The sequence below is a fragment of the Penaeus vannamei genome, chromosome 41 (assembly GCF_042767895.1).
Source record: "Penaeus vannamei isolate JL-2024 chromosome 41, ASM4276789v1, whole genome shotgun sequence".
Lineage (NCBI taxonomy): Eukaryota > Metazoa > Arthropoda > Malacostraca > Decapoda > Penaeidae > Penaeus > Penaeus vannamei.
In genome coordinates, this window is record NC_091589.1 from 25,596,770 (window position 1) to 25,622,132 (window position 25,363).

The 25,363-nt window shown below is 42.5% G+C and overlaps 1 protein-coding gene across 1 annotated transcript; it reads right to left on the reverse strand.

Annotated features, from left to right (window-relative positions):
- Positions 1 to 25,363, reverse strand: LOC113803290 (serum response factor homolog). The gene is made up of 2 exons (XM_070117653.1): positions 24,803 to 25,363; positions 1 to 717 (listed from the first exon to the last, which is right to left on the reverse strand). Exons 1-2 carry the CDS (start codon positions 25,214 to 25,216, stop codon positions 25 to 27), a joined length of 1,107 nt encoding a protein of 368 aa, XP_069973754.1. The 5' UTR covers positions 25,217 to 25,363; the 3' UTR covers positions 1 to 24.

The window sequence follows — 25,363 nt, forward strand, 5'->3', positions numbered from 1 at the left end:
GTGGGGGGGGGGGGGGGGGCGGCCCTACCGCGAGTGGGTGGGTATGTGGTGGTGCGGGTGGTGGTGGACGCTGGGGTAGGGCGACGTGGGCGAGGGGGCGCCCACGGGGGAGTGCGGGGGCAGGGGGGAGTGGGAGGGCAGGGGCGTCTGCGGGGCCACCAGGTGGGTGTGCTGGTGCAGGCCGACGCCCGCGTGGTCGCCGTGGGCGGCGTGGGCCGTGTGGCCGGGCGAGGCCTGGCTGAGGTGGTGGTGGTGGTGGCTCATGTGGTGGGTGGAGGTGGGCGTGGAGAGGTGCGGGGTGGGCGGCGGGTGCGGGTGGTGGTACTGGGGCTGGTGGTGGTGGGTCTGCAGCGCGGCGGCGGCGGCGGCGGCGGCGGCGGCGGCGTGGTGCGAGGGCGACGCCATGGTGCCGCCCTGGTGCATCGAATTGAGCGTGGGCGCGGAATACATCATTTGGCGTACCTTGTGCTCGTCCTCGTTGACGGCGTAGGTGAGCTCCGTCTCCTCGTAGCCCGTGGCCGACATGCGCTGGTCGTGCTGGTGCGACGACACCTGCGGCGGGTCCGGCGAGTTGAGGCACGTCTGAATCAGCGCCTTCCCCGCCTCCGACGTGATCATCGGCTGCAGCTTCCGCGTCGCGAACGTGTACACGTGGCCCGTCTCGCTCGCCACCAGCAGCATCACCTGCGTCCCCGTCAGCGTCGACAGCTCGTACGCCTGCGGGGGAGAGACGGCGGTCAGAACGGGCGGGGGGGGGGGGGGGAGGGGGGGAAGAGGAGGGGGGAAAGAGAAAATGGAAGGGGGGAGGGGGGAAGGGGGGGAAAGAGGGAAGAGGGGGAAAGAAGGAAGAGGAGGGAGGGAGGGGAAAGAGGAAATGGAGGGGGAAAGGGAAGAGTGGGAAAGAGGGAAGATGAGGGGGGAGGGGACAAGGGGAGAAGGGGGAGGGAAAGGGGGAGGGGGAGGGGGAAGGGAGGGGGTATAGAGGGAAGAGGAGGGAAGAGGAGAAGGGGGGAGGGAGGGGAAAGAGGGAAGAGGAGGGGAGGAGGGGAAAGGGGGAGAGGAGGGGAGAAGGGGAAGGGGAAGGGGAGAAGGGGGAGGGGAAAAAGAAGGGGTGTAGGGAAGGGGGAAGGTGAAGGGGGGGGGGGAGTGAGAGGAAGCGGAGGAGATATGAGAGAAGAAGGAAGAAGAGGAGAGAGGAAGGAAGAGGGGAGGAGAAGAGACAGATAAACTGATAAAACAATGCATAAATAGATAGATAGATAGATAGATAGAGAGAGAGAGCGAGAAAGAGACAGAGAGAGCGAGAAAGAGACAGAGAGAGCGAGAAAGAGACAGAGAGAGCGAGAAAGAGACAGAGAGAGCGAGAGACAGAGAGAGCGAGAGACAGAGAGAGCGAGAAAGAGACAGAGAGAGAGAGAAAGAGAAAGGGAGGGAAAGAGAGAGAGAGAGAGAGAGCGAAAGAGAAAGAGAGGGAGAGAGAGCGAGAGAGAGACAGAGAGAGAGAGAGAGAGAGAGAGAGAGAGACAGACAGACAGAGAGAGAGGAGAAAGGGAGGGAAAGAGAGAGAGAGAGAGGGGAAGAGAAGGGGAAGAGAAGGCCAAGGAGAAAGGTCAGTGGCTTAGCTAATCGACGGAGCGAAGAGGACATCAGATAAAAGGTTCTATAATAAATGGATCTGAGGAAAAAAAAAATAACGACTTGAGTTCACTTCGTCGCCGACAACAAACAATGCATAAGCAAATAACCGTGTGTGTGTGTGTGTGTGCGTGTGCGTGTGCGTGTGTGTGTGTGTGCGTGTGTGTGTGTGTGTGTGTGTGTGTGTGTGCGTGTGCGTGTGTGTGTGTGTGTGTGTGTGTGTGTGTGTGTGTGTGTGTGTGTGTGTGTGTGTGTGTGTGTGTGTGTGTGCGTGTGTGTGTGTGTGTGTGTGTGTGTGTGTGTGTGTGTGTGTGTGCGTGTGCGTGTGCGCGTGCATGTGTGTGTGTGTGTGTGTTTATGTATCCATTTATATATATGCAAATACGTATATAGCCATACATAAGCCAAACATTTACGAATATCTATATCTATTGTGTTCTGTGTATAGCTAAATAGCTGTACACAGAATATATATATATATATATATATATATATATATATATATATATATATATATATAGAGAGAGAGAGAGAGAGAGAGAGAGAGAGAGAGAGAGAGAGAGAGAGAGAGAGAGAGAGATAGAGAGATAGAGAGATAGAGAGAGAGAGAGAGACAGAGAGAGAGAGAGAGAGAGAGAGAGAGAGAGAGAGAGAATGAGAGAGAGAATGAGAGAGAGAATGAGAGAGAGAATGAGAGAGAAGAGAGAAAGAGAGAGAGAATAAGAGAAAGAGAAAAAGAAAAAGAGAAATAAAGAGAGAATGAAACAAAGCGAGAGAAGAAAACCAAAAAAAGATAACGAAAAAGAGAACCCCCAAAAAAACACCCTCCCCCCCCAAAAAAAAAAAAAAACACGAACAGACCACGCCGCACGCAGCCCCCTCTCCCACCCCCCACCTCCCACCCACCCCTTACCAACAAGCCCTTCCACCACCACCATCAGGTGCAGAGGCTCGCCCCCTCGAGATGGCCGCGTGATGTAGGTCAGCCAACTTTCCAAGCCTCTCGGAGGAGGTGGACCCGAGGCCGAGCCGCCGACAGGGACTCCGGACAAATAACAAGCCAATAAAAAAAACTTGAATTGCGAGAAATAACAAGCCCCCCCCAAAAAAAAAATTAATAATAATAAATAAATAAATAAAAAGTAAAAAAAAAAAAAACTTGAATTGCGACAAATAACAAGCCAATAAAAAAATAAAAAATAAAATAAAATAAAAAAAAATTGAACTCCGGACAAATAATAAGCAAAAAAAAAAAAATTTAATTGCGACAAATAACAAGCCTATATAAAAAATTAAAAAATGAATTGCGACAAATAACAAGCCAAAAAAAAAAAATAATAATAATAATAATAAAAAAAAACTTGAATTGCGACAAATAATAAAAAAAAACGAATTGCGACAAATAATTTAAAAAAATCTTGAATTGCGACAAATAACAAGCCAATAATAAAAAAAAAAACTTAAATTGCGACAAATAACAAGCCAATAGAAAAAGTAAATAAAAATAAAAATAAAATACTTGAATTGCGCAATAGAGCCACAATCTCCTTGGCATAAAGTGGTGATGGTGCTTGAGGATAATGCAACGAATGATATGAATGATGATGATGATGATGATGATGATAACAAAAACAGTGACAATGATCAATAATAACAATAATAATTATAATAATAATAATAATAATGACAAAAATGATGATGATGATGATGATGATGATGATGATAACAAAAACAATGACAATGATCAATAATAACAATAATAATTATAAAAATAATAATAATAATGACAAAAATGATGATGATGATGATGATGATAACAAAAACAATGACAATGATCAATAATAATAATGACAAAAATGATTGATGATGATGATGATAACCAAAACAATGACAATGATCAATAATAACAATAACAATAAAAATGATGATGATGATGGTGATGATGATAACAAAAACCATAACAATGATCAGTAATAAAAACAATAATGATGATGATGAGGATGATTATAATAAGAAAAAGAAGAAAAAAAGAAAAAGGAAGACAAGAAAAGAGAGGAACTTTGATAACACTGGAAATATTGTAAAATGATGATGACACTATCACTAAAATGAAGAACAATAAAAACAATACAAAGAAGAATAATGATAATATGTGATGATGATAATACTAGTAATAATAACAATAAAAATGATAATACTAATAATAATAATGACAATGAAATTAATAATAATAATAATAATAATTAAAGAAAAAAAATATATAACAATAATAGTAATAATAATGATAATAATAATAATAACAATAATAATATATATAACACTAATAATAATATATAATAATAACAACAATACTACTACTACTACTACTACTACTAATAATAATAATAATAATAATAATAATAATAATAATAATGTCAATAATAATAATAATATCAATAAAAGCAATAATCATAATGATAATATTGATAATATACAGAAATCATAATGATAATAAATATATTGATATTATTTTCAGTATCAATATCTACATCCATGTTAACAAAAATAATAATAATCATAATACCAATAACAATAACAATAAAAAACATAAATAATAACAATAATAACAATAATAATAATAATATCAACAAATAAAAATAATCATCACTAACAAATAATAACATTATTAATAATAAATACAAATAAAAATAACAATAAAAAAATCCAGAAAATAATAACAATAAAGCTTATAATAATAACAATAATGAAAATACCAATATCAACATGATAAATATGCTAACAAATAACAACGATAATAAGAACAAAGATGATGATAATAAAAAAAATATAATAAACCAAAAAAAGTAATAACAATACCAATACTAATAACAATAACAACCAAAATAATAATAACGATAGCAATGCTAATACTGCTAAAGAAGATTATTGATGATGATGATGATGATAAAAAGAAAAAAATATAACTATAATCACCACATTAATAATCATGGCAATAATAACAATGATAATGATAACAATAACAATAATAATAATAATGATGATAAAAATGAGAATGATAACAATAAGGATACTAATACTAATACTAACAATAATAATAATAATAATAATGATAATAATAATAATAACAATAACAATAATAATAATAATAATAATAATAACAATAATAATAATAATAATAATAACAATAATGATAATAATAATAATAACAATAATTATAATAACAATAATAATAATAATAATAATAATAATAATAATAACAATAACAATAACAATAATACTAATAAGAACAACAACAACAACTAGTCACCAATCACCACCGGTACCATGGCACCAACAGCAAAAACAACAACAATAATGAGGATAACAACAATATAATAACAGGTGTAATTGCAACAGCAGACCTAATTGCAATAGTAGGCCTTCTAACCCGTCTCTGTAGGCCTAGTTTTTCTCCCAATGATATCAATAATCATAGTCCTAATCATTATAATCAGAGTAATAATAAACAATAATCACAGTGATCAATAATACTAATATCAACATTAATAAACAGTAAGTATAGTGATTAATAATAATAATAATAATAATAATAATAATAATAATAATAATAATAATAATAATAATAATAATAATAACAATAATAATAACAATAATAATAATAATAAATATTAATATTATTATTTTTATAATCATTATCATCATAATAATAAAAGGTTACTATCACACTTACTATAGTTATTCTTATTGCTATCGTTTATAAAAAAAAAATAATAATAATAATAACAAAATTTACTGCAATGCTTACGATGATTATGAGAGAGAAAGACAGTGGGAAATAGAAGGAAAGAAAGAAAAAGAAGGAGAGAGAGAGAGAGAGAGAGAGAGAGAGAGAGAGAGAGAGAAAGAGAGAGAGAGAGGAGAGATAGATAGATAGAGAGATAGATAGATAGACTGAGAGAGAGAGTCGGAGAGAGCAAACAAAAAAGAGAGAGGTACAGACACACAACAGAAGAAACAGAAAGAGAAAGAAATAGAAAGAGAAAGAAAAAGAGAGAAAGAGAGGGGGGAGGGGGGGGAGCTGGATCACGGAAGTGTGACCGAGAGAAGAAACCTTAGCAACACAAGGCCATTCACCTGTACGTAGACAAACGCGCACACACACACACACGAATGCACACACGTCTACACGCACACGCACGCACACCGCCACCTGATTGAACGTCGTGCACATTGCAGACACGTGTCGGCTGCCCTGACCCGAACCAAGTGTGCGTATGTGTGCGTCTGAAACCTACAGACACAGGTATACATACACGAGCTGAGACGCGCACACACATTCATAAAACACAGACGTGGATTTCTGTCCTAATACAGGCCTATGTATATCTACCTCTTTACGTACGATATATACACCAATATATACATAAATGAATAAATACAGACAGATAGATAGATAAATAGATGGATAGGCAGATAACCAGACGACCTACCCCATCCACCCCTCTCCGTATAAACATCAAATACAGATATACATAAAACGAATAAACAGATAGACAGACTGAAACACCGATAGATATACAGACCACCTCCCCCCCTAAGCTCCCCCTTACCCCCCCTCCCCCCCCGGCCAGCCCCAACAGAGACCTAGCAACCGGGAGCAATAAAGGTTAAGCCCCCCGTACGGCTTCCGGAAACCCAGGCCACAAGAATTTGCCTTAACAAGCCCTTCGATCCCTCCACCCCTTCCCTCACTTCCCTCCCTCCTTCCCTCCACCCCTTCCTCTCCCTCTCCCTGTTCCTCCTTCCCTCTCCTTCTTCCTCCCTCCCTCCGGCTTTCCTTCCCTCCCTTCCACCCTTCTGCCTTCTCTTTCTCCAGCCTTCCTTCCTTCCTCCTTCCCTCCACCCCTTCCTCTTGCTCTCCCTCTTCCTTCTTCCCTCCTCCCTCTCCTTCCTTCCCTCCCTCCCGCACTTCTGCCTTCTCCTTCTCCAGCCTTCCTCTCTTCCTCCTTCCCACCCTCTTCCCCTGCCTTCCTTTGTTCCCTCCATCCCTCTCTTCGTATCTTCCCTTCGTCCCTTCTCAATGCTCACCTTTCTTGCCTTCCTCTCCAACCTTCTTCCCTCCCTGCCTTGTGCTCTCACCCCCATTCCCTCCCTCCCTCAACATGAAAAGCCTTACGACATCTTTCCTTATAAAAAAATATATATATACATGTATTTTTTTTATTCTTTTAAACTGGAACCAAAACATTATTCTTTCGATAATAAGACAGGCAATAGACCTTACTGAGGCAACATTTCCTTGACAAAGAGACAGAATATAGACCTTATTGAGGTACTATTTCTTTGACAGTAAGACGGAAAAGACCTTTCTGATGTAATATCTCCTTGACTTACAAAGACCTTACCGCACCATTATTTCTTTGACAATAAGACAGCAGACCTTACTCCACAGACCTTTAATACTCCTACTCCTACTCCTACTCCTACTCCTCCACCTCCACCTCCTCCTCCATCACCACCACCTCCTCCTCCATCACCACCACCTCCTCCTCCATCATCACCACCTCCTCCTCCATCATCACCACCTCCTCCTCCATCACCACCACCTCCTCCTCCATCACCACCACCTCTTCCTCCGTCACCACCACCTCCTCCTCCTCCTCCTCTTCCTATTCCTCACCCTCAGGTATCCTCCGTCCTTTCATAAAACACCAATCAGAATGCCTACTAACTGATTACAATTGACTACAAAATTACCTCCCCCCGCCCCCCACCCCCCCAAAAAAAGGAGCATTATTACACACCACAATGAAGGGAGGGAGGAGAACCACTTTTCTAGAATGTTCGGAGGAATCCTTGTGCAGAAACCACTTCCTTTTCCCTAACTTCGCTCGGGTTGAGGCCGAGACTTGCTTAATAATAATAATAATAATAATAATAATAATAATAATAATAATAATAATAATAATAATAATAATAATAATAATAATAATAATAATAATAATAATAATAATAATAATAAAATAATAATAACAATAATAATAATAATAATAATAATAATAATAATAATAATAATAATAATAATAATAATAATAATAATAATAATAATAATAATAATAAAATAATATCAATAATAGTAATACTAATAGTAAAATAATAATAATAATAAAATAATATTAATAATAGTAATAATAATAATGATAATAATAATTATAATAATAATAATAATAATAATAGCAATGATAAACAGTTGCCTAGTAGTAGCAGTAATAATAATAATAATAATAATAATGATAACAACAACAATAATAATAATGATAATGATAACAATAACAATAATAATAATAATGATAATAACAATAATAATAATAGTATTATTAAATAATTAAATATAATAATATAATTTCCATTAGTAAAGATAATAATTACAATCCTATTCATAATAATACTAATAATAATGATATGATATTGATGAAAAAAAGGAAAAAAAAAATAATGACATATATCAATAATAATAATAATAATAATAATAATAATAATAATAATAATAATAATAATAATAATAATAATAATAATAATAATAATGATAATAACAATATCAATAACAATGATGATGATGAAATAATAATGATAATTATAATAATAATAACAAATATAATAATAATACCTATAATGATAATCTTAATAATAACAATGATAATCAAAACAATAATAATAATAATAATAATAATAATAACAATAATAATAATACCAATAACGAAACAATGACGCTAACAATAACAACAAGAAACAATAATGACAACAATAACGAAACAATAACACTAACCATAACAACAAAAAACAAATAACATCAACAACAACAACAACAACAACAACAAACGGAACGCGAGAATTCCCCCCTAGATAGTGAAACTCGGGTCTTCACCCCGTAGACTTTCGGGGCCGCGCCGGAACCGAGGCAGATGAGGAGGGCGAAGGAGAAGACGGGAGGAAGACCGAGGAAACAGAGACAATAAAAATAAAATAAATAAAGATGATGTTGAAGAAGTAAGATGATGATGTAAACACATTATACGTGAATCCACTGGAAGAAGAAGAACAAAAAGGAAAAGAAAAAAGAAAAAACAAACAAAAAAAAAAGAAAAAGGAAAAGAAAAAAGAAAAAATAAATAAATAAAAATAAAAAGGAAAAGAAAAAAGAAAAAATCAAAGAAGAGAGAAAAGGACAAGAACAAGAGCCAGAACAAGACAAAGACAAAAGAATTAGAATAAGAAAAAAAAAAACAGACTAGGTTAAACCGCAAAAAAAAAAAAAAAAAAAAAAATCAAAACATGAGTCCTCGCTGTTCCCCTTTCCGCCCCCGCCCCCCCTCATCCTTGACCCATCCCCTCCCTTCCCCTCCACCCCCACAACCTCCTCCCAACCCCACCCCAACACCCCCCTCCCCCCATCCCCTCCCTTCCCTCCACTCCCCACAACCTCCCCTCTAACCCCTCCCCAACACCCCCCCCTCTTCCCCTCCCCCATCCCCACCCCTCCCTCCCCACCCCATCCCATCCCTCCCTCCCATCCCTCCCACCCCTCCCTCCTCCCACCCCGCACGCCGCCCACGGGACCGCGCCGCGTGCGAGGGCTTGACCGGCCGCCCCACATCCGCACGACCGGCCGGACGACTGCCGCCCTAAGCCGCTAATCCGCATCCGCTCCTCGGAATCCGGAGCTCTGAGGGCGCAGAAGGACGCCACGTGACGCCCAGGAGGGGGAGGAGGGGGACGGGGAGGGGGAGGAGAAGAAGGAAAGGGAGGAGAAGAAGGAAAGGAAGGAGAAAAAGGAAAGGGAGGAGAAGAAGAAGGAGGAGGAAAGGGAGGAGAAGAAGAAGGAGGAGGAAAGGGAGGAGAAGAAGGAGAGGGAGGAGAAGAAGGACAGGGAGGAGAAGGAAAGGTAGGAGAAGAATGAAAGGAAGGAGAAAAAGGAGAAGGAGGAGGAGCTCTGAGGGCGCAGAAGGACGCCACGTGACGCCCAGGAGGGGGAGGAGGGAGAGGAGAAGAAGGAGAGGGAGGAGAAGAAGAAGGAGGAGGAGGAGGAGGAAAGGGAGGAGAGAGAAGAAGAAGGAGGAGGAGGAGGAGGAGGAAAGGAAGGAGGAGAAGAAGGAAAGGGAGGAGAAGAAGAAGGAGGAGGAGGAGGAGGAGGAAAGGGAGGAGAAGAAGGAAAGGGAGGGAGAAGGAGGAAAGAGGAGGAGAAGAAGGAAAGGAAGGAGAAGAAAAGGAGGAGGGAGGAGAAGGAAAGAGGGAGGAGAGAGAAGGAAAGGAGGAGGAGAAGGAGGAAGGGGAGGAGAAGAAGGAAGAAAGGGAGGAGAAGAAGGAAAGGGGAGGAGAAGAAGGAAAGGGAGGAGAAGAAGGAAAGGAAGGAGAAAAAGGAAAGGAAGGAGAAAAAGGAGGAGGAGGAGGAGCTCCTGAGGGCGCAGAAGGACGCCACGTGACGCCCAGGAGGGGGAGGAGGGGGAGGAGGAGGGGGAGGAGGAAGAAGGAAAGGGAGGAGAAGAAGGAAGGAGGAGGAGGGGGAGGAGGAGGGGGAGGAGAAGAAGGAAAGGGAGGAGAAGAAGAAGGAGGAGGAGGAGGAGGGGGAGGGGGAGGAGAAGAAGGAAAGGGAGGAGAAGAAGAAGGAGGAGGAGGAGGAGGGGGGAGGGGGAGGAGAAAGAAGGAAAGGGAGGAGAAGAAGAAGGAGGGGGAGGAGGAGGGGGAGGGGGAGGAGAAGAAGGAAAGGAAGGAGAAGAAGGAAAGGGAGGAGAAGAAGGCAAGGGAGGAGAAGAAGGAAAGGAAGGAGAAGAAGGAGGAGGAGGAGGAGCTCTGAGGGCGCAGAAGGACGCCACGTGACGCCCAGGAGGGGGAGGAGGGAGAGGAGGAGGGGGAGGAGTAGAAGGAAAGGGAGGAGAAGAAGGAAAAGGGAGGAGAAGAAGGAAAGGGAGGAGAAGAAGGAAAGGGAGGAGAAGAAGGAAAAGGGAGGAGAAGAAGGAAAAGGGAGGAGAAGAAGGAAAGGGAGGAGAAGAAGGAAAGGGAGGAGAAGAAGGAAAGGGAGGAGAAGAAGGAAAAGGGAGGAGAAGAAGGAAAGGGAGGAGAAGAAGGAAAGGGAGGAGAAGAAGGAAAGGGAGGAGAAGAAGGAAAGGAAGGAGAAGAAGGAAAGGGAGGAGAAGAAGGAAAGGAAGGAGAAAAAGGAAAGGGAGGAGAAGAAGGAAAGGGAGGGAGAAGAAGGAAAGGGAGGAGAAGAAGGAAAGGGAGGAGAAGAAGGAAGGGGAGGAGAAGAAGGAAAGGGAGGAGGAAGAAGGAAAGGGGAGGAGAAGAAGGAAAGGGAGGAGAAGAAGGAAAGGGAGGAGAAAAAGGAAAGGAAGGAGAAAAAGGAGGAGGAGGAGGAGGAGCTCTGAGGGCGCAGAAGGACGCCACGTGACGCCCAGGAGAGGGAGGAAAAGAAGGAAAGGGAGGAGAAGAAGGAAAGGGAGGAGAAGAAGGAAAGGGAGGAGAAGAAGGAAAGGAAGGAGAAAAAGGAAAGGATGGAGAAAAAGGAGGAGGAGGAGCTCTGAGGGCGCAGAAGGCGGAGCAGTCGCGGCGGACGCCACGTGACGCCCAGGAGGGGGGGGGAGGGAGGAGGAGAGGGAGGGGGAGGGGGAGGAGAAGAGGGAGGAGAAGAAGAACAAGAAAAGGGAGGAGGAGGAGGAGAAGAAGAAAAAGAAGGTGGAGGAGAAGAAAAGGAGGAAGAGAAGAAGAAAAAGAAGAGGAGGAGCAGGAAAGGGAGGAGGAGGTGGAAGAGAAGGAGGAGGAGGAGAAGCAGGAGGGGGAGAAGGAGGAGAGGGAGGAGGAGGAGGAGGAAGAGAAGAAGAAGAAGAAGAAGGAGAAGGAGAAGGAGAAGGAGAAGGAGAAGGAGAAGAAGAAGAAGAAGGAGGAGAAGAAGAAGAAGATAGAGAAGAAGAAGTAAGAGGAGAGAAATAAAAGGAGGAGTAAGAAGTAGAGGAAAAATAGGAGAAAAGGAGGTTATGAGAAATTACGTGAAAGGGACGCGACGGGATAGGAGAGAAAGTGGGAGAGCCAGGCGAATGGGAAGCAGAAACTGAGAGACAAGAAGAGGGAGACCAAGAGAGAATGAGAAATAGAAAGATAAATAGATTAAGAGAGAGAATAAGAGAAATAGACAGAGAGAGAGAGACAGCGAGTCTCTCCTAGTAACAAAACACTAGGTTACACAGTAATACCAATTAATTACATTAATATATCCAATAAATAATATACTACCATAGAAGGCGCACTTAGCAAGAGTACCATGAATAAATAAATAAACATACAAACATACAAACAAGCACACGCACAAAGACAGTCTCTCTCTATATAAAAACAATCTTTATATTGGGGGGGAAAAAAATCATCCATTTCCAAATAAGAAAACCGCTTCCATTTTTGCTTATCTGACGCGACGCAAAACCTCTAATTATCGAGGAAACGAAATTAATCTCTGGAAAACACCACGCGCCAAAACGACATGGCGGCTGCACGGCGATTTTTTGGCGGGAAAACGACAACCACTCCTGACGTATTTCTTATCGTTTATTATCTATTTTCTTTCTTCCGGGGGGGCGGGGGGGAGGCAGCTGACAGGAAAATTTCAACGAGAATAGGAGTAGCTCGTAGGATTTCCTATTTCGCCTACACGCTTTCAAATAATGTTTTGAGAAAAATAAAGGACAGTTTTAGGAGAACAAAGATTTCCTGGAGGGAGATGGCGCCACCTGAAGTCGCATTTTATTTTTTATTTTTTTCTATCCATATTTTTGCAGCATTAAGATGCCGAGATATGACATACATTGGCGGAAAATATAACCCAAATTGTTCAATCTCAAAACGAGGGGAAATGAGGGAATAAATAACAATTACTCGCCTTTAGAAAGAGTCCACTTGACAGGCAAAAAAAACACTGGAATTCAAAATCAAAATCCTATCGTTCTTTATTGTAAAAAAAAAATAGATAAATAGATAAATAATAAAAAACTGCGAACTTTTAAAAATAAACAAAGAATACTCTTATCTTAAACGAAAGACATAATTCTTGCGAGAATAATGTGATGAAACTTTCAGAACAAAAGACAAACGCTTTCAGTTCAAACTTTTGGCGGGAAAAAAAAGTCTACAAGAAACCTGATTGTGATCGAAACTTCACCTTTTCCTTCACATTTTATCCTCCTCATAAACTATTACGTGCAATATGAAACTACGTCCATTATAAAATAAAAATAAAATCTTTATTTGACGCTGACAAAAATAATTCCCTGTCGGTTTCCGGGGGATGCAGACTTTTATTTTTTTTATTTTTTATTTTTTTTTTAAGTTCCACGATTCCGGGCCATTAAGAAACGTGTCATCAACTCTGCTTTATCTTGCATCCTGCGTTTATTAGATATAAAAATATGCATATTAGCTATAAAATAAAAATCTAGCGAATATACCTTCACACCCTGTATATAGTCGTATGTATAAAACTACTAATATACATATATTAATACAGATAGATATACACACATTATTTAGAAACTTCAAAAACTTATTTTAAAAATAATAACAACCCATATTCACAAGTAAACAAAAAAAAAAGGCATTTTCGAACGCGATTCAAAACAGACAAGGGAACAGGCGATTCAATTTCTCTCTCTCTCTCTCTCTCTCTCTCTCTCTCTCTCTCTCTCTCTCTCTCTTTCTCTCTCGCTTTCTTTCTTTCCTTCTTTCTTTCTCTCTCTCTCTCTCCTTCTTTCTTTCTTTCTTTCTCTCTCTCTCTCTCTCTCCTTCTTTCTTTCTTTCTTTCTCTCTCTCTCTCTCTCTCTCTCTCTCTCTCTCTCTCTCTCTCTCTCTTCTCCTTTCTCTTTCTTTCTCTCTCTCTCTCTCTCTCTCTCTCTCTCTCTGTCTTTCTCTGTCTTTCTCTCTCTCTCTCTCTCTCTCTCTCCTCTCCTCTCTCTCTCTCTCTCTCTCTCTCTCTCTCTCTCTCTCTCCCTCCCTCCCTCCCTCCCTCCCTCCCTCAGACAGCAGGGCGAAGCGGAAGGGGGGATGGCGTACGAAAAGAGCCTCTAATGGAAAAGGTCCTAAGGCTCATTGTCTCCTACTCTGGCTGGGCATTCGAATTCACACTTTTAAGGGATAAAATGCGTTACTTTTTCCGTATAAAATAAATTAGGGATAAAAAATGCACATGGACATATCTCTACACATATATATGCACACAGTATATATATACATACAGACATAGATAGAGATAGAGATAGACAGATAGATACTGGAGAAAGAGAGAGAGAGAGAGAGAGAGAGAGAGAGAGAGAGAGAGAGAGAGAGAGAGAGACAGAGACAGAGACAGAGAGACAGAGAGAGACAGACAGAGAGAAAGAGAAAGAGAAAAGAAAGAAAGAAAGAAAGAAAGAGCATAATAATTCAAACGTAAATTTAAACACCCATAAGAATACATATTAAACACCAACCCATACACGCACACGAATCTAGGCCTATCTCCCCGTCCTTTCTCAATCTTTTAAAATCGAGAAAATAACGAATTTTGAGAAAAAGAAAAACAACAAACTATATCAATAAATAAAAATGTATCAAAACCAAGCCTGATAACAAAATAATTTCACACATGTCTATCTTTATTGTTATCACTACCATACTATATCTATTTTTCAGACCGTGATTTTAGCTCAAAAAAAGCAACCTGTTTTTTTCTTTTTTTCTTTGTAAAGACTTCAGAGAAGATAAGCAAAGAAGAAGAAGAAAAAGGAAAACATGAATAAAAACAGAATAAAGAAGGAGGGAGAGAAAGAGAAAGTATCTAATGTAGAGAAAAGGAAGAGAAGAAAAAGGAGGCACGAAGAATGGCATACAAAGAGACATAGGGCAGAAGAGAAACGAACAAAAAAAAAGAGTAAGAAAGAAAAAAGGAGGATAAGAAAGAAAGGGGAGAAAAAGGAAGACGAAAAAAGAAAAAGAAAATAGGTGACAAAGAGAAGAAAATAAAACGTGACGAAACAAAGGGAAAGAACGCAAAGATAATGTGGATGAGAACTGAAGAAAAATAAAAGCAAAAATCGGACACTGGGACTCGAGCGAATGGGAATTGGAGTAAAAGTAAAGAATATTTAAAACCAACAAAAAATATCTTAAAAACAATAATAATAAATAAGGAAACAAATAAAACAATGCCTAAAAAAGAGGAAGGAACTATAAAAGCAAAAATAGGTAGGCCTATGCTACGCGAAAGAGCCCCATGTAGGCCTAGCCCGCGATTCCCGCAGACCCAGACAGCAAAATAAACAAAACAACAAAAAACAATAACGACAACAAAAACAATCACAACATCACCTTAGACAACCCCCCCCCACCAAAAAAAATCAGAATGACGTCATCAACAACCAAGGCGAACTGACCCAGGTGGCTTCAGAGAGACCTCGGAGAAGACCAGAAAGCAACGACTTTTTGACGACCTGAACGACTGCCACGGCGTCGACAGCCACCTGGCAAGCTGAACGACCATCGAAGCTGAACTAAAACGACTAACAGATCTAAGAAACGACTTCAAATCAGAACTAAAACGACTAACAGATCTAAGAAACGACTTCAAATCAGAACTAAAACGTCTAACACATCTAAGAAACGACTTCAAATCAGAACTAAAACGTCTAACAGATCTAAGAAACGACTTCAAATCAGAACTAAAACGACTAACAGATCTAAGAAACGACTTCAAATCAGAACTAAAACGACTAACAGATCTAAGAAACGACTTCAAATCAGAACTAAAACGTCTAACAGATCTAAGAAACGACTTCAAATCAAAACTAAAACGACTAACACATCTAAGAAACGACTTCAAATCAGAACTATAACGACTACGTATCTGAACGACCGTTTGACTTATTTAAATCTTCGCGTGGCTATTCGCCCGCGATCTAACGACTTTTTGAATAGAAATTTGACGATTCTGACCACGTGACTTCTGACCACACATTACTAGGTGAGAGGGAGGGAGGGAAGGAGGGAAGGGAACGGAGTGACAGGGAAAGAAAGGGAGGGAAGGAGCGAGGGAGACTGAGAAAGAAAGACAGGCAGGGAGGGGGAGAGAGAGAGAGAGAGAGAGAGAGAGAGAGAGAGAGAGAGAGAGAGAGAGAGAGAGAGAGAGAGAGAGAGAGAGACAGAGACAGAGACAGAGACAGAGACAGAGACAGAGAGAGAGAGAGAGAGATAATATACATTACACAGATTTCTACAACAAGAGCTGTTCTCTTTTCTTCTCAACCTAAAAAGTGCAATAGAATGACACCATCACAAAGCCCAACGCAAAAATATTCCCCCAAACCATCATCTCAACACAGATAAAAACGATTTAAAAAAAAGAAAAATCCATCGCCTAGGTAAATAAATGATAACAAATAAAATAAATAAAAACCTTCCAAATAATATAAATAGATAAAACCAATCAACCATCCCATTTCATCAAGCCCAGTCCTGGCCTTCCGAGAGCCACCACCATCACCCCGACCACCGCCATTTCACAACCATTATGCTTATCACCATCATTATCCTCGCAGCCAATAACACATACTTTTTGTGAGAGATTTCCCCGTCAGTCCTCACCCCCCACCCCCCTTCCTCCTCTCTCCCCTCTCCCCTCTCCTCCTCTCCCCCTCTCCCCCCGTCTCCCCGTCTCCCCTCTCCCCGTCTCCCCACCCCTCCCCCCCCCATCCGCTAATGCAGATGGTTTTGTCACCGCTAATATAATCATTTCGTTTCTTGTTCGGAGACGTGGTATGCACACTCGTCAATAGCATTACCGCCATCGCTGTATTCATTATTTCGATATCGGCTGCCGGTGCTGACGTCGCTAGCTCCATTTTGCGATTTCCTTTTTCACTCTCCGTCTCTCTCTATATATTTTTTCTCGACTCTTGTCTCCGTTTTACACTCACACTCATACTCACACTCACATTCACACACAGGCGCACACACACACACACACACACACAGACGCACGAACACACCACCATGATGCAATTGCAATCAGAATTTCCATTAACATGAGTCATAATCATATTTATTCAATCGCAAACGTTGCACAACATTTGTGACTGGAGCTTTTATCACTCTCTCTCTCTCTCGCTCTCTCTTCTCCCTCCCTCCCTCTCTCACTCTCTCTTCTCTCTCCCTCCCTCTCTCGCTCTCTCTCCCTCCCTCTCTGTTTCTCCCTTGTTGTTGCTATGCCTCGGTCTCTGTCTTTCTCTCTCTCTTAATCTGTCCCTTCCTCCTTCTCCCTCTCTCTCTTTCTCTCCCTACTGATCCCTCCCTTTCTATTTTTTTTTTTTTTTTTTTTTGTCTTTGACTAGCCTAGTCAACATAAAAACGCAATAGCAACAAATACAGGACAAAAAAAAGTTTAAATATTCCTTTACAATTCGCTTGATAAAAGAATCATTTTTATTTCAAGCCACAACTCATGTTGTATTGCCTGACCACTGTCCCCGAAGCTCTAAGAGAATTTTTTTAACAGACGTAGGCCTACTAATATTCTCTAATCTTACCTATTTACTTATTGTTTACTTATCATCTTTCATCGTCAACAATGGATAATTCTTATTTCTTATATATGTATTCCATAAAGGTATACCCCTTTTCTGTTCGTAACTTTACAACAAGTAGGCCTATATACCTTTCTCCACTACTCGTAACAAAACCTATCAACAGTTTTGTGAATGAAGAAAAAAAAACAGTCGTTCTGTTCACTAATAAACGCTGAGAATATTAGATTTCTCTCTCTCTCTTTCTCCCTTTTTTGTCTCTCTCTCTCTCAAAAAAGAAAAGCGGAATAATTATCAGTAATAACGAAAGTGAAAGCAGCAGGCAACTAAAAACTGTCTTGGCATATTACACAAATCATAATAGCATACCATGAAATATATCCACATCTACAGTGTCCATCTAACAATCTATCTCTATATATACCTCCCTGCCTACCTCTACCCACCCACCCACCTACCCACCCACCTATCCCCCCACCTTATCTATCCACCCATCGACCTACCCACCTCTCGCTACATAAACAGACACGCATCTGTTTGCACACATAGGCCTACACGTGCGCAAACCCCCCTTCCTGACCGGCGACTGCGGGGCGACTGCGGGGCGACTACGGGGCGACTGCGGGGCGACTCGGGCGCGACGCAGCCCCGCTCGGCGCCGCACGCAATTTCGCCTTTTATCGGCGGGCGGCGGACACGGGCCCTGATACCGCTCGCAGGGGAATCCCAGGGGCGCGGCGCTTCTCGCTGCGACTCTGGCTCTCGTTTCTCGATTTTTTTTCTCGATTTTCTTTTTTCTCGATTTTTTTTCTCTCGTATTCTCGTTCTCTTTCTTTCTTTCTTTCTCGCTCTCTTTTTCTTGTTCTCTCTCTCGCTCGCTTGTTCTTGTTCTCTCTTGCTCCTCTCTATCTCTCACTCTCCTTCTCTTTCTCTCTCTCTCTCTTTTTCCTCTTTTTCTCTCTCCTCTTTCTCTTTCTCCCTCCTTCTCTTTCTCTCTCTCTCTCTCTCTCTCCTTCTCTTTCTCTCTCTCTCTCTCTCCTTCTCTTTCTCTCTCTCTCTCCTATTCTTTCTTTCTCTCTCTCTCTCTCCTATTCTTTCTCTTTCTTTCTCTCTCATACTCCTATTCTTTCTTTCTGTCTGTCTCTCTCTCCTATTCTTTCTTTCTCTCTCTCTCTCCTATTCTTTCTTTCTCTCTCTCTCTCCTTCTCTTTCTCTCTCTCTCTCCTTCTCTTTCTCTATCTCTCTCTCTCTCTTTCTTTCTCCTTCTCTTTCTCTTTATCTCCTACTCTTTATTTCCCTCCTTCTCCCTCTCCATCTCTCCCTCGCTTCATATCTACGCCTATTTTTATCCATGACCTTATCTTCCTCCCTATCAGTCTTTTCATCCGTTCCTATGTCCCTCTTCCTGTCTTCGAATTTGTCTACCTCTGTGGCTCCTTCTGCTTCTCTCCATCCCTTCCTCTTTCGTTCGTTCTTTCTCTGAAACCAGCAACGTCCACATATATATATCTATGGCTGTCTTGTTCAGAGAGGGAGAGGGAGAGGGAGAGGGAGAGGGAGAGAGGAGGGAGAGGGAGGGAGGGAGGGAGAGAGGGAGAGAGGGAGAGAGGGAGAGAGAGAGAGGAGAGGAAGAGGAGAGAGGAGAGAGAGGAGAGAGAGAGAGAGGGAGAGAGAGAGAGGAGAGAGAGAGAGAGAGAGGAAGAGAGGAGAGAGAGAGGAAAGGAAGAGAGAGAGACAGAGAGAAAGGAAGAGAGGAGAGAGAGAGAGAGAGAGAGAGAGAGAGAGAGAGAGAGAGAGAGAGAGAGAGAGAGAGGAGAGAGGAGAGAGAGAGGAGAGAGAGAGAGAGGGAGATAGAGGGAGAGAGGAGAGAGAGAGAGAGAGGAGGGAAAGGGAGGGAGGGAGGAGAGAGGGGGGGAGAGGGAGAGAGAGAGAGAGAGACAGAGAGAGGGAGAGGAAGAGAGGAGAGAAGAGAAGAGAGGGAGATAGAGGGAGGAGAGGAGGGAGAGAGAGAGAGAGGAGGAGATAGAGGAAGAGAGGAGAGAGAGAGAGAGAGGAGGGAAAGGGAGGAGAGAGGGAGAGAGGAGAGAGAGAGAGAGAGGCAGGGAGGGAGGGAAAGGGAGGGAGAGAGGAGAAAGAGAGGGAGAGTGAGAGAGAGAGGGAAAGAGAGAGGGAGAGGAAGAGAGGAGAGAGAGAGAAGAGAGAGAGAGAGAGAGAGAGAAAGAGAGAGGGAGAGGAAGAGAGAGAGAGAGAGAAAGAGGGAGAGAGAGAGGGAGAGAGAGGGAGAGAGAGAGAGAGAGAGAGAGAGAGAGAGAGAGAGAGAGAGAGAGAGAGAGAGAGAGAGAGAGAGAGAGGGAGGGAGGAAGGGAGAAAGAGAGGGAGAGAGAGGAGAGGAGAGGAGAGGAGAGGAGAGAAAAGAAAGAGATACAGACAGGTAGATAGATAAATAGATAGATAGACGAGAAACCGACCCGACTCAACCTCGCCTCACAGACCGCGCTACCCGACGAAACCAAACTACAACCGACACCGCCACCGACACACACCTCCCGACCTCCCGACGACGCCACCCGACCTCCCAACCTCCCGACTCCTCACCTCCCGACTTGACGCCACCCGACTCCTCACCTCCCGACTTGACGCCACCCGACCTCCCGACGACGCCACCCGACTCCTCGCCTCCCGACACTGCCACCGACACACACCTCCCGACCTCCCGACTTGACGCCACCCGACCTCCCGACTCCTCACCTCCCGACAACTGCGCCGCAAAAAGGGAGACCCCGAATTACGTAATGAGGGTACCTCCCGCCCTGCAACCGCCGAGGACCTGTTCCCGACCGACCGACCGACGCCACGCCATGCACCCCCCCCCCCCATCCCACCCCCCCTCCCCCTCCCCCCCTCCCACCCTCACCGGCCGATCCCGCCCAATTAACCCACATACAACCCGCGCCGCATGGGTGGCAACAACAACAACAACGACAACAACGACAACAACAACAACAACGACAACAACAACAACAACAACAACAACGATAACGATAATTGTTGTTACGGCGATCCGAAGGGAGGAGAAAGAGCAGTAGCGATAATAATTGCAAGACAAGACGATACTAAAATAACGGTATACCTATAGCAATTTAAAGCAACAATACTGCATCAGTAATAACTATTATGCCATCAATCATAATAATAACAACTATAACTGTAATAAAAAATAAAACAACAACAGCAACAATCATAACAATAATAATTATTATAACAGTAACCCAATAACATAAAAAACACTTTCATAATAATAGAATAATAACAACACAATCGCTGTGAACAACAGTAACAACAATATCACAATAACATCGAAGAAGCAAAAATATATAACCAATAATCAGTCAAAACGCTGGGAATAAATAAAGCAACGATGACAATCACAGAAATAGATAAAATAATGAACACTGACAATATATATATATATATAAAATAATGAACACTGACAATATATATATATATATATAAAATAATGAACACTGACAATATATATATATACAAATAACGTAACCACAACAACTGTAACGACCGGAATCACCGCCATCCACCAGTGGTTATTACAACCGAAACTACGTCAACAAAATTCACAACTGTTATCATCATTATTATTATTACTGTGATGACGATGATGGTGATGATGACGAAGATGACAATAATAAGAATTAAGAGTTATATGATAATGATGATGGTGGTAGGATGATGATGATGATGATGATGATGATGATGATTGATGATGATGATGATGGTGGTGGTGATGATAATAACGATAAAAAATAATGATGTATAGTAAAACATAATGATGATAATTATGGCTGAGATAAAGATGATAATTATGACTGAGATAAAGATGATAATTACGAAGATAATCATGATTACGATGATGATAACGATGACAACAATGAGAGTAATAATCGCAAAAACAAGAGCGATTAAAAACGAACACCACCCACATCAATACCAAGTAACAAAAATTAACACCAACAACATTCCCACAAACTGACCAAAGCACAAACAAACACGCGCCCACACAGAAACGAAGTCAAAACGCGACCTTTCGAACCTGGCTCCATCTCCCTCCCGCTCCTGCCTGGGTGGCGCTTCCCCGCCTCCCGCGAATAAAAAAACCTCGGCACTCGACCCCATCTGTTTATCGGGCTTAATAGCGCTTCGCTGTTTCCCGCAAATCAAATTTTCCGCACTTGAAACCTACCCTCGCGTCCGAACACTCGCCAGCCCCGCGACGCAAAGCCGAAGGCAAATCCACGCGCGCATTCGGACAGCAGATGGAGATTACCTGTCCCAACGCCGTTCGTCTTTTCCGACTTCGATTTTTTTTTTCCTCGTCAAACTTGCAATTTCCTGCAAACACCGATATTTTCCCGAGAACTTTGAAACGAGAATTTCGCAATTTCTCGTACTGTGGGACCTGCACTTTTTCTGATTGTGAGAATTACGCTTTCTTATATAACGGAATCCATGCTTTCATACTGTGGGCACTAGACCTCCCTTTTGTTGTGCGAATTGTGTTTCTCATACCGTGCGAATTGCGCTGCCTCATAGTGTGGGAACTCTGCTTCCTATCCTGTGAGAATTATCCTGTCTTCCATTGTGGGACTTCTTCCTATCCTACGTAATAAGAATTTATACTGTCGACGTAGGGAATTGTTAATTGTTAAAGTCACCATAAGAACTTTTCTAGAATTGTAGAAATTACTGTACCATACACTGCACGGTGTGAGTTGTTCCAAAATTGTGGGATTTTTCTCTATCTTACGTCGTGAGAATAATCCTACATCATATTGTGGGAATTATATATCCTGCGCTGTGGGAATTATCGACCTTACACTCTGGGAATTATCCAGTCTTACATTGTGGGAATTATCGACCTCACATTGTGGGAATTATCGACCTTACATTGTGGGAATTATCGACCTCACATTGTGGGAATTATCGACCTTACATTGTGGGAATTATCGACCTTACATTGTGGGAATTATCGACCTTACATTGTGGGAATTATCGACCTTACATTGTGGGAATTATCGACCTTACATTGTGGGAATTATCGACCTCACATTGTGGGAATTATCGACCTTACATTATGGGAATTATCGACCTTACATTGTGGGAATTATCGACCTTACATTGTGGGAATTATCGACCTCACATTGTGGGAAATGTCAGATCTTGCACTGTGAGACTTGACCTCTCTTACACTGTGGGGAATGCCCTGTCTCACCCCCTGGCAATTATCAAATCTTACACTGTGGGTAATACTCGACCTTGCACTGTGGGGAATGTCCTGTCTTGCGCCGTGGTGAGCATCCCAAATCCCACTGTGGGAATTACCTTAATCTCCGCCCAGTTAATTTATCCATTTTCGATACATAACTTTACCTGCATTTGTATTTTTTCTTTCTTTCTTTCTCTCTTTTTTTTCTTACTTGAAAATTTCTTTTTTTTTTCTTTTTTTTTCTTTCTCTCATTTTTTTCCTTACTTGAAAATTTCTTGGTCGTTCCAGGCTATTGTTAGAATTATTTTCCTCGTCTTGTTATTGTCAGTTACACGATTCCAATAAACTTCATATTTTCTAATGACCAGCTTTGTCGCTACAATTACTGTACTTGCATCAATATTAAGAACAAAAATATCATTACCGTCTTTTTTCTTCATTGTCATTGTCATCATTTCTACTTTGTTTGATAATCGTTACAAATGTGAACATGAAATAACCAGTGATGTTATTATTATTACTCTACAATGGCGTTATTTTCCTATTATTGTTGTTTTTGTGACATCATCAACATTTTCATTACCATCATAATAATCGCCAATAAGGACAGCAAGCACCTTTATCATATATCATTATATTATCCAAATACATCATATTCCTGTTATCATCGCCAATATCATCATTTTTTTTACTTTAAACATGCATAATAATTATCATTCCGTAATCATTCTCATTAACCTTCGCAACGTAACCACTACCGCCATTTACACAAAAAAATCATTAACCATCATCTTCAATGTACTTTAAAAAGAAAAACGTCCTATTTTTTCGTAAGTGAGAATATAAAAAAAAAGTCCTACTTTTTTTTCGTAAGTGAGAACAACAAAAGCAAAACCCTTTTTCATTCTTTTTTCGCAAATTTCCCTCGCCAGTGAGAGCGACAAGAAGAAGAGCTCGCCAGTGAGAGCGACAAGAAGAAGAGCTCGCCAGTGAGAGCGACAAGAAGAAGAGCTCGCCAATGAGAGCGACAAGAGGAAGAGCTCGCCAGTGAGAGCGACAAGAAGAGCTCGCCAGTGAGAGCGACAAGAGGAAGAGCTCGCCAGTGAGAGCGACAAGAAGAGCTCGCCAGTGAGAGCGACAAGAAGAAGAGCTCGCCAGTGAGAGCGACAAGAGGAAGAGCTCGCCAGTGAGAGCGACAAGAAGAAGAGCTCGCCAGTGAGAGCGACAAGAGGAAGAGCTCGCCAGTGAGAGCGACAAGAAGAAGAGCTCGCCAGTGAGAGCGACAAGAAGAAGAGCTCGCCAGTGAGAGCGACAACAAGAAGAGCTCGCCACTCGCATTTCACTTGTGCGCGAAAACTGCCCGGCCCGAGTTGCCGTTTCGCGCACCATCACAAACTGGTTGGTCATTCATTCAACCGCACTCACTCGCAACAAGTAAATATGTATGAACCGGTGCAAAACTATCTGTCTAACAATCGCCCAAACCCTCATTCATTCTCCGTCGCACGCACGCACGCACGCACGCATGCACTCGTTCACAGACACGGGCATGCACAGACAGACTGACAAGATGGACAAAAAAGACAACTGACAGACTGCCTGACAGACACGTAGACAGACAGACGTGTAGACTCGAAGGCAAGCACGTAAACAGACAGAATGATAGGAAGACAGACAAACTCACCCACACACACACACACACACTCACACACGGCCCCCAAAAATAACTCTGGCAGCTTCACACTCAAAACTGGGATCAGGCCTGCTCGTCCATTCTACTTCCGCTTACTAGAGCCATTTCGGCAGATCCTCGCGAACGGACGCTGCCAACACGTGCTTTCCGCTGCGTACGTGCGCCTGCGGACAGATAACGGACGGGGGGTATAAGGCAGAAGAGGAAATAAATGTTTCGTCAACATGCTGTAGGCTGTCAAACGTTAATATGCTCGTTCGGTGGCACTCACACGGATCCAGGGCCCCGCACCGAGCGTAAGCGCGCCAGCCCCTTAGTGAGCGTAGGCTCGCTTTCTGTTCATCAATCAAGCAACAATATTTGCAACTCGCAGGAACAGGCCGCTCCGTTGCCCCAGTCCCGCGCGTCTATGAATGAATGACACGGTCGACAGGGAATCGCAGCCAAGAATTCACTCGCAGCGATTTGTGGCCAAGGGAGAATACCATATGATATCGTCACGCTCAATGCCGGGCCCGCCTCAGCCAGGAAAAGCAAGGGAGAGAGAGAGAGAGAGAGCGAGAGACGAATGTATAATAATAATAAAAAAGGTGATCGCGATTTACCTTCTTCATGATGCCGGTTTTCCTCTTGGAGAACGTGGTGTATCTCCTCAATTTGTTGTCGATAAACTCCATCTTGATTTTGACACGGCCTTTGGTCTTTTTGCCGTTGGGAAGCAGACTAGGCTTGCTGGGTTGGTTCTGGGACTCTAAGTTGGTCTGGTGGGACAGCACCGCGTCCCTGCTGCTCGACGAAGGGTGCATCTTGTCGTCCTTCTTGAGGAGGTCCGAGTCGTCGTCTGAGGACAACCCTAGGGGCTCGCGGTCCAGACCTGCGTCGTGGGCAGACCTCTTCATGCCGATGCCCATCCCACCCATGGGACCTCCCATGTGAGGCCCGGAAAAGAGCTCGGGATCAAAACCGCCGAAATTCATCCCAAATTTGTCGTCAACGTTGTTATGGCTCGGGTTTTGCATCTTGTGGGCGAAGCACTAAACGTCAAGGAAACACATATTTGACTCTACACCTTCAGATCAAGAGCACGGGAGTTCGCACTGCACCACAGAGGGATACGACGTTCTACTCGCTCCCCGTCCACAACACGACTGAACATAAACACCTGA